Consider the following 13,291-nt stretch of genomic DNA (forward strand, 5'->3'; position numbering starts at 1 on the left):
TAAATGTTTCATAGTGTTCCTTTTGTGTGCCTGGCACTGTGCTAGGTTCCAGGGATAGGACAGTGATAGAGGTGGGATAGATCTCATCCTTACCTGAGTATATTGCCTTATACCATTTTTTTTCTTGTGTTTTAACCTCCATTGAACTGCTCTGTATTTCTTTAAATCTGCCATGCATTTTCATCTCTCTGTGTCTGGGCTATGCTGCTGTTGGAATTTGCTATGATATTTTCCCTACTTTCAAGACTGTCATCATATCACATCCTCTAGGATGTTTTCTCTCATTTCTTTAGTACAGAATTAATTATTCTCTACTCTGTGCACCCTTCAAACTTTGTCCATTCCAATCTGGCCATCCATTGTTATAGATTCTAAAATGAAGGTCATGTACCTATATGGTAGGGGGACAAAGAAGGACATGCAAGACTGCTTTCAAACATATTGTTAAAGCTTATGTGACCTCCCCACTAGAATGTGAGTTCTGTGAGGGAGGCACCATACCTTGTTCATCTCAGTATGCTTATTTCTCAGCAGGAAAAATAAGCTCAGTGTTTGCTGCACTTCATCACTGTTCTCTTCTTTCATTAGTCGCAAAGTACTTTGTGACATTGAAATCAATAGAACACATTCGTTTGAGATAAGAAGACATATTACTGTACTTAGAGATTGAATCTTAGTGGGAATAGAGGTAATTACCTTTTTTAGGGTCAGATGGGATTGGAAATAAGGAATTAGAACTTGACTATTTTGGCATCATTTGTACAGTATCAGTATTTGTCTTGTTTGGGATCTTTGATCTTGTTAAGAGGTTTCAATTTCGTGTCCTTTAGGGACTGTGATTCTGTGCTGCTGCTTTTACTGCATAGCCTATATTGCATAGACTAGATACTCAGTAGATGTGTACTTCCTCTCCAGCCTGAGTTCTGTCAGTTCTCTTCTCATACTTTATAGTACACAGTCCTACTGGATAAGGTCTCATAGGTCCTCAGATACTACGTGTTGTTTGTGCCCTCATCTTTTACTCATACTGGTTTTTCTCCATCCTACACCCTGTTATCTCTCATCCCTCTTTTTTTCCTCCCCCTTGCCTCCCACAATAAACTCCTAATCCTTATTCAAGGGTCAACTCCAATATCATCTCCTCCAGGAAGCCGTCCCTCTCATTCTCAGTAGACTTAGGTACTTCTTCCTGTAAGCAGCCGTGGCACACATCACACAACTCCCAGCAGAGTAACTAGTTTATTATACAACTAAGCTGACCTCCCTTGAGAGAAAGATTGCCCTCTTGAGAGCTGGGACTGCCTTCCTTTGCAGATAAATAATACTTACAGGATCTGAACACATAGTAAGTACACAGTAACATCTGCTGATTTAACAACACTCATGGCTCACATATATTGGGTATATTGTGCTTAGCACCGTAACATTCAGAAGAAGCTAATGAGGTGGATTTCTTATCATGTTACAGTAGTTCTTCAGAATATAAGGTAGTTTAATGAGAGCCTGGACTGGAAAAAGTGTATCTGGTTCCCCCTTTGAGCAGAGATAGGATGGTTATCTCTCTAGGCAGGTTTCCTTAATGGCTGCTCAGTTTTTTCACAGGATGCTATAAACTGTGCTCAGCTCATAATTCTGTTAAGACAGAAAGTTGCTACTTCCCTAGCAGCTTGGAGGAGGTGCACCACAAGTACATGTCCGGTAGGTATGGTCATGAATTCAGTCAAAAGCACCAGTGAGGAAAGCAGTTTTTATGTATGATTTGCCTAAAAGAGACGCAGTCCATCCATTCTCTAAAATGCACCCATGGATTACGACAAATTAATGGACTCTACTTGGAGCACTTGCCCCTGTCCTATGGAATGAGTTTTGCTGAATTGGCCTTTAAAGTGATTTTGTCAGACCATGTTAATTGATTCCTTATAATTTCATAAGGTTTATGTCTTTGTATCTATTGCCCAATACAGTATTGTGTTACTGTATTACACAGTTTTCATTTTAGAAGTCTTCTTGTGGGGCGCCTGGGGGGCTCAGTTGTTCAGCATCTGCCTTTAGCTCAGGCCATGATCTCAGAGTCCTGGGATCTAGCCCTGTGTCGGCTCCCTGCTCAGTGGGGAGCCTGCTTCTCCCTCTCCTTCTGCAGCTCCCCCTGCTTGTGGTCTCCCACTCTCTCTCTCAAATAAATAAATAAAATCTTAAAAAAAAAAAAAAAAGAGCCCTCAAGAAAAAAAAAAGTCTTCTTGAAAGAAATATTTTTCTGACTTTTTTTTTTTTTAATCAGGAACAAATGTGCTTTTCCTGAGAAATTAGCTTGCCTTTTCCTTATAGGCACTGCCAAGTGTGTAACTGCTTAGGCTTACCTTTTTTGCATGGTGTCTTGGAAAGATGGATGTAATTTTGTGACCCACCTATTGTGATTATATAGAATGCCATAAAACATGAAGGCATTCGCTCCATTCTTGGCTCCTTTATCTTTCTTTATCTGTTTTTCTCTTCCTTCCTCCTTTCCTGCTTCTCTTTTTCTGTCCCTCTCTGTTTCCTTTACACGATTTTATCTTCCTCATTTGCATTATATGTATTTTTTTAAAGTTATTGCCTTAAGTTGTTTTTTAAAACCAGATTCAGTATATATACACAGAAATGTGCATATGAATATAAATTCCTACAATTTAGATTATAAAAGTTAGACCTATCAGGTGGGCTTTTAAAATCGATTGCTTCAAGTTTCCATGTTTGCTGTTATTGTTGTATTTTGCTTCATGGCATTTAGTAAGATTTTGTTAGATTCCTATTTCCCTTCGAGTGCAGTTCAGCAATTGTATTAAAGCCTTGTTAAACATGGTTGTGTTTAATATTTTATATCTATGTAATCCATCTCTTATTTAAAAGCACTCATGATGTTGCAAACATTGTAATCCAATGTACTATATATAAGTGAAGCTACATCGGACTTTGTACATGTTGGACCGAACTCCAGAAAATATGGGGGAGGGGCATGCATGCGTCTCTCACTTCCTTATGATACTTACTCTAATAATATATTTTGATACTGGTCTTCATTCTGAAATGTAAGTGGTAGGTAGTAGAGCATTGTGATTAAGGACACTAAGATGTAAATAGTCGATATTACAGCTTAGTGATTAAAGGCACACACTAGAATAGAGCTGGACCACTTGAGGTCAATTCACTAGTTATATGACTCAAAGCAAGTGATTTAACCTCTCTGTGCCTCAGTTTTCTTGCCTGTAACAGGGGGAATAATAGTAATAATAATAATACCTACCAGTTGGGATTGTTTATGATATGTAGTAAGCATGCCGTGAGTCTGGGTTGGTAGTATTTTTAACATATAGTATGATATTTTAGAATCTTTGATGCTTATTTTAATTTTTAGGTCTCTTGCAGCTGAATGGGGTAAATATGGAATGCGATTTAATGTGATTCAACCAGGGCCTATAAAAACAAAAGTAAGTTTTAATTTGCCTATTATCTCGTAAATGATTAAGGAAGGAAATACTGATAGAAATATTCTGATTGGTGTGTGCAGGACTTGTACAGAGATGCCTGAGTTTGGGGCCCTAGGGGTAGGGAAGAGGGTTTTGCCATTATCCAATATAAATAAGGAGGTGGGCAGGAATACAACAGCTATGTAATTTCTTGGTAAGACCTATTTCAGCATCTTATTCTTCTGGGATCTTTTGTGCCACCCATTTTGGTATTTTGTCTGATTTGCTTTGGTGATCTGTTATTAGCCTATATTTCTTAATCTTCACCAATTTTGTGGATTCTTACTTTGACATCTTTTTTTTTTAGTTCATGGAAATTTTTATTTTGAAAAGTGTTCTAGAAAGTTATCATACAGGTTTGGTCTTGCTATAGGTAGCATTTTCTTTGACTCATGTCTGTTCCTTTCACTTTCAAACACTCTATTATGCATGTCATTTAACTCCCATGTCTCTCTGATGACAAGTCTTTCTGATGGCATGCATTTCTCCTATAATCAATAATCCTTACAGATACTCATTGCAACTCATAATGATCACTAACATTGTTAGTCAGAAGGCCCCCAGGCTCCGTGTTCTCTCAGCCCCAGACAGCTTCACTCTCACTTTTTGTTTTCACATAAAGCAAGAATTTACAACCCCAACTGACATGTAGCTCTGGAGGCCTAGGTGACATATGATAACTTGTTTCAGTTGTATAAATAGGTTCAAAAATAATGATAAGGAGCATTTAGATTGTAGGTAGTTCTGGATATTAAATATCAATATGGACATGGCTGTATTAGTTTATTTAGCAGTTTAAAAGTAGAAAATGGAAAGAACTACATGAGTGAGTGAAACTTGATTATCTTGTTTGACCACAATAATAAAAAATCTAATTTAATTAATGGAAAAATAACTGAAAAGCAAACATTAAAACACATGATTCAGGACAGCACTGTGCTGAGCACTGTCTGAAGAGAACCCTAGAGTCACAGAAGCTCTTCTTTAGGACCTCAATCTCTCGGAAAGACCACCTGCATTTTATTTATTTATTTATTTATTTATTTATTTATTTATTTATTTATTTATTTATTTAATGTATATTTATTGAGAGACTATTGTGTGCTAAGGTACCGAGAAAGATACAAAAACATTTGTGAGAGAGTACTTGCCATCAAGGGGCTTATAGTGTAGCAGTAGAGGTATAAGTTGTACACGAATAAGAAGCAGGTAGCTTTAAAGAGATGAAAAGAAAATTGAAGTGTAAAAACTGCATAGCAAACCCGATAGAGCCAGGATTGGGACCTGTTGCTACCCTTTGTCTCTGCTGATTCATACCTGCCCAGGGAGGGCTGGAGGGCATACGAGGAGCCTCCTGAGAGCTTGCTCTGTCTTCTCATACCTGTTTTAGTGAAGAAAACTGTCACCTAGACTTCCAGGCACTGGCACAGAGAAATCCAGTCCTTTTTCTTTCTTTCTTTCTTTCTTTCTTTCTTTCTTTCTTTCTTTCTTTCTTTCTTTCTTTCTTTCTTTCTTTCTTTTTTTTTTTTTTCTGTAATCAGTGCACATGCGTAACTTCATCTTGGTCTGCACCTTCACATCATTAAACAGAAGCCAGACATTGTTTGGCAAATTTAGTTACAGGTTTTTTGTTTTTCGTTTTTTCTCTAGGATCTACTTGAATTTAATTTTCTTACACACATGTTTTCTTCCTTTCCAATTATTTTGGGAAGAAAGGAGAAGAAAAGGAATTTCCTTTTAAAGGTTCCCTCCTTGAGTCACTTTTCCATGATTATTATTATTATTTTTTAAGATTTTATTTATTTATTCATGAGAGACACAGAGAGAGAGGCAGAGACACAGGCAGAGGGAGAAGCAGGCTCCATGGAGGGAGCCCGATGTGGGACTCGAACTCCAGACCCCAGGATCATGCCCTGGGCCGAAGGCAGGCGCTCAACCCACCCAGGCGTCTGACTTTCCCGTGATTATTAAATCCAACAATGTTAGCACCACTATGTGTACCCCACAGAGCTCGTAAGGACTTCAGAGTACTTTCATATGCATTTTCTCCTTTGATGCTTACAACAGTTCTGTGAGGTAGCTAAAGACAGGTATCCTCATTTTATAGATGAAGTTGTAAAAAGGGGAAATGGTGATATTTTCTGGTGACTTTTTAGGTCAGTATTAGATGAAATGACCTGTTCTGAGCTCAAATGAATATGGAAGAATTTGGCAAAACTCTCTGTTGTTCCCAAGGCCTGAGGTATAAATGAGCGGCCACAGTAATATTCCATTTTATGCAGACTTGTTTCTTAAATTTTTTAAATGCAACCAATTTTCTTAATTTCCAAGGGTGCCTTTAGCCGTCTTGACCCAACTGGAACATTTGAGAAAGATATGGTCGACCGAATTCCGTGCGGTCGGCTGGGAACTGTGGAAGAACTTGCGAACCTTGCCGCTTTCCTTTGTAGTGATTATGCTTCTTGGATCAATGGGGCAGTACGTACTGTTTCCTCTGGACTTCCTGGGGAGGTGGATCTGGGGTCGGAGGGCATATTGTGGAACCAGTCCTGGCAATACTGAGTGTAAATATGACTTAAAATACTTACTTAGCTGGAAACAGCAGAAAAATATTAATATAGATTATTTAGCCTGTGGAATTTATTCAATGATGAATTAATTTTATTAAATGCAAATTAGCAGACTTGCCTTTAAGATGATCTTAAATATTGGGTAGAATTTGAAATTGTGGAGTTGAGGGAAAGAGGATTCTAAATGAATGAATCCAATTAGGTTTAATCATCACTTTTGTCTTCAAAATTTGGGCTTTGATTGAATGTGCCAAGGAGATGTTCCATCCAGTTAAGATGGGAAAATGCCCAATGGCTCAGAAGCTTTTTAAAAAGAGTTAGTGTCAAAAAAAAAAAAAAGGATGTCAGAGGTTTTGCTATTTTTTTTTCCAGGTCATTAGATTTGACGGTGGAGAGGAAGTATTTATTTCAGGGGAATTCAACAGTCTGAGGAAGGTAATGCCATTTTGTGACTCTAATATTAGCAGCTAAGATACCAAGATTTTTAAAACATGCAAGAACCACATAAAATTGCCTTTTTCTATTTGTGTTAGGTCACCAAGGAGGAGTGGGACACAATAGAAGGACTCATCAGGAAGACAAAAGGCTCCTGAGATGACTCTGGCCTTCATCTTGGTTATGATGGAAATGATACAATCTATGATCTTTTGAATTATTTTCAAGTCTAATAAATTGTTAAATAACAAACGTGGACTGAGTGTGTATCATGTGCCAGGCCAGTGGTATGTAGACATTGTATATTCAAAGATACATAAGGTAGGATAGTTTCCCTTCAAGAATTTTTTTTTTTTTTTTAAGAATTTTTTTTAAGAATTGAAACAAGGCAAGTGAGAAAAGGCTTTAGTAGAGGTAAAGTGCTTGGAAGTGCAGAGAAAGAAATAGCTCTTCTAACCTGGAACAATCAGGAGAATCTTGATGGTCAAAATAGCATTTGAGTTACCTGTTAAACCATGGCTATGGTGGTGGGGCCTAAAAAAAGAAAGAAGAAGGTATACAATGAATTTAATGGACTCTGATTTAATAGACCCTGCCTTTGCATTATATTTCCTTTTCACTGGACTTGTGAATTATCTTCAGATAGCTCAGTATTAATTCAAACGAACTTTAGCTGGAACCTATTTTATAGTCTGGTATTTTATTTGGTACTGAGGATACAACATGAACTATCTACAGCCTTTGCCTTCTTGAAACATTATCTAGCAAGATAGAGAGACCTATAAATAATTATTTGTGATGCAATGTAATATTATTCCAGCAGTGTTAAAGTGTGGAGGAGGAAGTAATTCATTCCATCTCCAGAGTGTAGAGAAAGTGACACCTAGGAGATGGCATTAAAAGAAGAGATTTCTCTAGGTAGAGACGATGAACAAGCTTATAAAATATTTTTGTGTATAATTTCATTTCATTTCCTATTTGGATTGACTAATTTGTCATCCTGGGAATCAAATGTATACAGCTATCATTTTGAGCTTATATTAAAAAATTTTTTAATTTTATTTTGCTTTCACAAGAATCGCTCATAGACATACTCACTAGACTGTCCCATTGCTCAAATTACCAAGAGAGGGGATCAACTTCTATCTTAGCTCCTCTGAATAGATCTGTAAAGGAATCTAGTTTTCCTGTTTGAATCTATGTGTTGTAAGCCCCACATGGAAACACTACATTCACAGTTAATTCTGTGCATAAATTACATTACATTGTGTACATAAGTGGATAACATTGTAGGTTTGGAATAGTGGCCTTGACATTCTCCATTATACTGGGCTTTTCTTCACACTCTCACACCGCAGGCACCCATTCTGCATTTTATCCCTGATGTTAACCCTCATTTCTCTTTGTCTGCCTACATCTTCTTCTTCAAATAATCAATAGCTCTTACAGTGTCGGGGAAAAATGCCAGTAATTACATAAATGAGCTTGTATAAGTTTCATTGCTTCTTATTTTCCTCCTTATAAAACCCAGGATTTTAATATCTGCTTTGTGGGGTTCTTGTGAGGATTCAGGGAGGGGAAGCCAGTGAAAACCCTGTAAAATGTAAAATGTACATTCAAATGTACATTGAAAGGTGGGCCCTCCTGTCATTCTACCCTTTTCACTTTTAAGACTTGGTTATCGGGATCCCTGGGTGGCGCAGCGGTTTGGCGCTTGCCTTTGGCCCAGGGCGCGATCCTGGAGACCCGGGATCGAATCCCACGTCGGGCTCCCGGTGCATGGAGCCTGCTTCTCCCTCTGCCTATGTTCTGCCTCTCTCTCTCTCACTGTGTGACTATCATAAATAAATAAAAATTAAAAAAAAAAAGACTTGGTTATCATAGAAAACTTGAGAAATGAATACAGTTGAATAGAAAACATCAAAGACCAACTTCCTAAAGAAAATTTCTGTTAGTATTTTGGTATACTTATTTTCAGCCTTTGGCTTTTTTATTCAATTTTATATTTTATGAAAGTAATTTGTTTATATAATTTGCACAGAGAGAGTACTACCGCTGTCCTCACTCTAAGCTCTCTTTCCATAGTGAGTGCTTCAGCTTTTTTGAGTTTTCTTTTTTTTCCCCCCTGAGATATAATCTGTCCCTCCACTAAATCTACCCATAAAACCATATCCCTAATTTGGGTTAAATTAATACTCAGTGTTCATATTTTTTATAACTTTATAAATATCATTTTCCAGTGTTTTTTTTGACTTTCCTCTTTTTTTTCTAACAGTTTAGACTATGATAAATCAGATACTGTTTTCTCATAAATATGATTTTTTTGTATTTCATGGTTTACATATGTTCACTTAATTCTTTATTCTCAGAATTAGGTGGTTTTCATTTTCAGCATAACATGTAAAACTGTGATGAACATCTTTGTACATGAAACATTTTAGAATTTGGAATTTTTTCCTCTAACAGATTTCTGGAAGAATTTTTTTTTAAGATTTTATTTATTTATTCATGAGAAACACAGAAAGAGAGGCAGTGACACAGGCAGAGGGAAAAGCAGGCTCCCTGCGGGGAGCCAGATGTAGGACTCGATCCCAGGACCCCAGGATCATGCCCGGAGCTGAAGGCAGATGCTCAACCATGGAGCCACCCAGGCGTCCCTCTGGGAGTAATATTACTAATCCAAGGTTATGAAGCTTTTAAAGACCCTTGATACACATTTTCAAAGTGTTATGCCTAAGATTTGTATGGGTTTAGAACACTCTAAGCTGTGTGTGATAGTGTCAGTTCCAACATGGGGTATTCTCATTTTCAAACTATTTACTAATTTTATAAGTAAAAAAATGATAGCTTCTCTTCAAGCATGTGTTTATTTATTGGTGATACTGAATACTCTTCTACACATGTGAATGTCCTATTCGCCTTTTTTTTTTTTTACCTATTGGTGTCTTAATTGGATATTGTAAAAACGTTTCATCCAAGTTTTTAAACACATTTTTCTTTTATTAATCATCTCTTAAGAGTTTGCTTCATCATTATATATTTTTTCAAGAATTATTTATTTAAGAGAGAGAGTGCAAGGGGGAGGGGCAGAGAAAGAAGGAGAGAAGAACTTTGGCAAGACTTTCATGCTGAGTGCGAGCCAGACTCCGGACTCAATCCTAGGACCTTGAGATGAGGACCTGACCTGAAACCAAGACAGACGCTTAACCGACTATGCCACCCAGGCGCCCCCTGGTCATTACATTCTATTACAAATGATAAATGATGAAGAAAAGCTTGTGAGCATGGAAGAGGAGACCAGAAAAGAGAGATTATGAAGATATCAATTAATTGAAATTTCTTCCTAAGAAAGAAATGTTTTCAGGAAGTATGAAAAGGATGCTATTGATCAATAGTTCCTATATTTAATGACATACCACCTTGGGGCTATAGCCAAATCAACGTTTCGCTCTAAGAATGATTACTTTGTCATTCTACTTAGTACCTTCTTGAAGGGTCTTGCTTGCAATGCGCTAATGGAAGAATTAATAGTAAATTAAGTGAGAATTGTTGGTAACAAGATCATCAATCTTAGAATTAAATAAGAAAACACCTCCAGGAAATGTTTCAGGTATGGAGTAACAGCTGTTGTTACATTGTTCTTGTGGAAAAAAACTAAAGTGGCAAGAATTTAAGTGAGACTTTGAATAATAGACTTTTAGAGCTTGGAAACCTTAGAAGATACTTCTCAATCCCTTCATTTTATCGTTGAGGAAACTGAGCTCAGGGAAGTTATGACTTGCCCAAGGTCACTCCATTAGTCAAGGTCATTTCCTTCCCAATTCGGCCATTTCTTGGGATAATTTAAAACCAAGAGGCAATAGTAGGGTCTTTATGAGGTACGGTTCTTATCGCGAAAGCCTTCGAAGGGAAACGCTTGTAAGTTTTGTTCTTGACCAATTTTATTATTTTGTTTATTGAACATAAAACTATTTATTAGGCTTCATCAGTTCATTCTCAACTTCAGTCCCTTTGACTTGAATTTTCCTCTGAAGTCTTACATTTCTCAACTGTGAGGTCAAATAATCTTTATGTTTGGAGACAGAATGAATGGAGCTTAGTGTCAAATCTCAATTTACCCTGGTGGAGGAGAGCTTGCCTGCTCCGCCCCAAACACACCCTCCCCCGGCCCCAGGCTGTCCCTCAGCCGCTTTCCTTCTGTTTCTTGGGGTTGTTTGACCTAGAGCCTTTACACTCCCTCCTTCTCTGTCCTAGGAATGCTCTTTTCCTGATCTTTGTAGGGCCGGCTCCTTCAGAGAGGCTTCCCCATATCCCTGCTCACACACCATTAATTTTTTAAGACTTTATTTGATGTGTGATCTCCTAACATCCACAAATCATCAGTGATTACAAACTGAATACGCTTGTGTAACCACCACCCAGGGAAAAAAAACAAAACCCCAGGAATCCAGAAGCCTTGCTTGTCTCCCATCGTGACTCCCCTCCTGTAAAGCTAGTCACTATCTCGACTGCTAACACCATAGCTAAGCCACTTTTGTTTATATGGATAGAATCACACACTAGATGTTCTTCTGCTTCTGGTTTTTACCCTGAGCCAGTTGTCTCTGCATCCCCCCTCACCATAGCATTCCAATTGCATGAATATACACCACAGTTTATACTAGTTCTGACATTTGGGTTTCTAGTTTGGAGCTATGCCAGATACAATACTACCGTCAACATTCTTTTCTTCTGATGACGACACAGACCTCTCTCTGTTAGGTTGGTAAAACCTAAAAGTGCAATTGCTGGGTTATGAGGTGTGTATATATATTCAAAGGTAGGAGATATTGCCAAAGTGCTTTCCCACATCATCTCTTTAACTTCCCAGCCCCTCGTAAGATTTTTCCACTGTGCCACACCCTCCCCAGTACTCGGCAATCAAAAATCTCTTTGATTTTAAACCTTTGTGATGAGCGCATGGCACTCTCATTTATTTTAATTTGCATTTCCTCTGAGTACTAATAAAGTTGATTACTTTTATTTATTTCAGCTATTTAGAGATATTTTTTATTTGTGAAACGCCTGTTCACCTTTCTTACGCATCCGTTGGATTATGCTTTTTGAAATTTACTTTTGGGGATCCCTGGGTGGCGCAGCGGTTTAGCGCCTGCCTTTGGCCCAGGGCACGATCCTGGAGATCCGGGATCGAATCCCACGTCGGGCTCCCGGTGCATGGAGCCTGCTTCTCCCTCTGCCTATGTCTCTGCCTTGTCTCTGCCTCTCTCTCTCTCTCTGTATGACTATCATAAATAAATAAAAATTTAAAAAAAATAAAAGAAAATTTACTTTTGGAGGGACGTTCGTATATCTCTCTGGATATGTAGCGAATTGTTGGAGGTCATCAAGAGGGCATGACCACCAGTTGACCCAAGAGCAACACCTGGGCAATCAGAGGCTTCTCATCCCCCACCCCCATTGGCATGTGGGTTCCACGTGCCCACCATTTGGGGCTGGAATGGTTTTCAAGGAGCAGCCTGGAGACGGCAATGTGTTGGAAACCACCTGGATGGTATGCAGGTGCCTGAAGCCACTTAAGGCCTGTATATGAGCTTTAAGCTTTGGGCGCTGGGTGTGGGGCTGCTCAAGACAAGCCTCCTAAGTAAGGCCCCTTGTTTATGAATCTGGTGCCTGTAACTTGGAGGGGCCCGCTTCTTTCTCGTCCCTCCTCGCCCTCCACCTATGGGGAAGAAATTTCAGATTTCACCTGGAAAGCTCCTGAGGCTTTGAGCCAACTTCAGTGTCTTCTTCCACTCTCATGTTTGATTTTTTTCACTTTCTTAATAGTGACTTTTCAGGGAGGTAAATCTTAAGTTTAACATGATCCAATTTTTCAATCTAGTTGGTTTTTTTTTCCCCCATAATTGGGTGTTGAGGAATGTTTCCACGCATGAGGGTTGGGAGGTAGCCTAATAGGTTGTTGTCTGCGTACCTTTTGCCTTCGGATTGATTATGCCTGGAATGAACGTTGTGATGGGAGGTAGGTGGGTACGAGCTCCCCGACGGTTGTCCCGCCAGGGTCGCTTTCCACGATTCTGCTCTCCGCTCCAGGAGGCGGGCCTGTTCCCCACAGGTATGCATGACTGCTTTAGCTGAGCTCTAAGAAGCTCTTCTGCACAGTGCTTAGGGGTTAAAGGTCACTGTCATAGGCCAGGGGCTGGCGTCATGACCATTGCTGTTACTAATATTTTTAAAAATTTTATTATTTATTCACGAGAGAAACAGAGAGAGAGAGAAATAGGCTGCCTCGGGTAGCCTGATGTGGGACTGGATCTCAGGACCCCGGGAACACTCCCTGAGCCAAAGGCACACGCTCAACCACTGAGCCACCCAGGTGCCCACATGACCATTACTACCATTGTCTCTCTAGGAAGTCCTCCAGATCTACTCCTCTATCAGACTTGCTGTTTTTTTCTTTGTTTTTCAGTACTACAAGTTTAAGAGTGCCAAACCTGTTCTTATTTTGTTGTATACTTGGTAATGAGCAGCTATTGCATCTATAACAAACAGATGAATGTAGGCAAGTCTGTATATTCCGATTTCTTTGGAGAAAATCTTTCATGAAGAACTATTTGATCATGTCAGTTGGGCAGAAAACTCCCAAATATTTGGATTCTTTGAGATTTCTTTGTAAATCTTGATGTCAGAGGCTCCTCTTAAGGCATCCAATAATTCATTGAATCGGGCAGATTTACATTTACTTAGATTCTTTGGTCATCATAACTTAAGCATCCTTCATTTTCA

At 38.7% G+C, this 13,291-nt stretch overlaps 1 protein-coding gene across 6 annotated transcripts in view; it reads left to right on the forward strand.

Moving 5' to 3' along the window:
- Positions 1-6,760, forward strand: part of DECR1 (2,4-dienoyl-CoA reductase 1) — a 47,431-nt gene extending 40,671 nt beyond the window's left edge. For 5 of the 6 annotated variants that reach the window (XM_055303326.1, XM_055303324.1, XM_055303327.1 and 2 more), the window contains 4 exons: positions 3,392-3,464; positions 5,835-5,981; positions 6,446-6,508; positions 6,607-6,760. In XM_055303326.1, the coding sequence (XP_055159301.1) occupies positions 3,392-3,464; positions 5,835-5,981; positions 6,446-6,508; positions 6,607-6,666 (343 nt within the window). In that variant the 3' untranslated portion in view covers positions 6,667-6,760. The remainder of the gene's footprint in view (positions 1-3,391; positions 3,465-5,834; positions 5,982-6,445; positions 6,509-6,606) is intronic. The other variant, XM_055303329.1, reaches the window with a different exon arrangement.
- Positions 6,761-13,291: the final 6,531 nt, after the last annotated feature.

Source organism: Nyctereutes procyonoides, unplaced genomic scaffold, assembly GCF_905146905.1.
Source record: "Nyctereutes procyonoides isolate TBG_1078 unplaced genomic scaffold, NYPRO_anot_genome, whole genome shotgun sequence".
NCBI classification, from domain to species: Eukaryota; Metazoa; Chordata; class Mammalia; order Carnivora; family Canidae; genus Nyctereutes; species Nyctereutes procyonoides.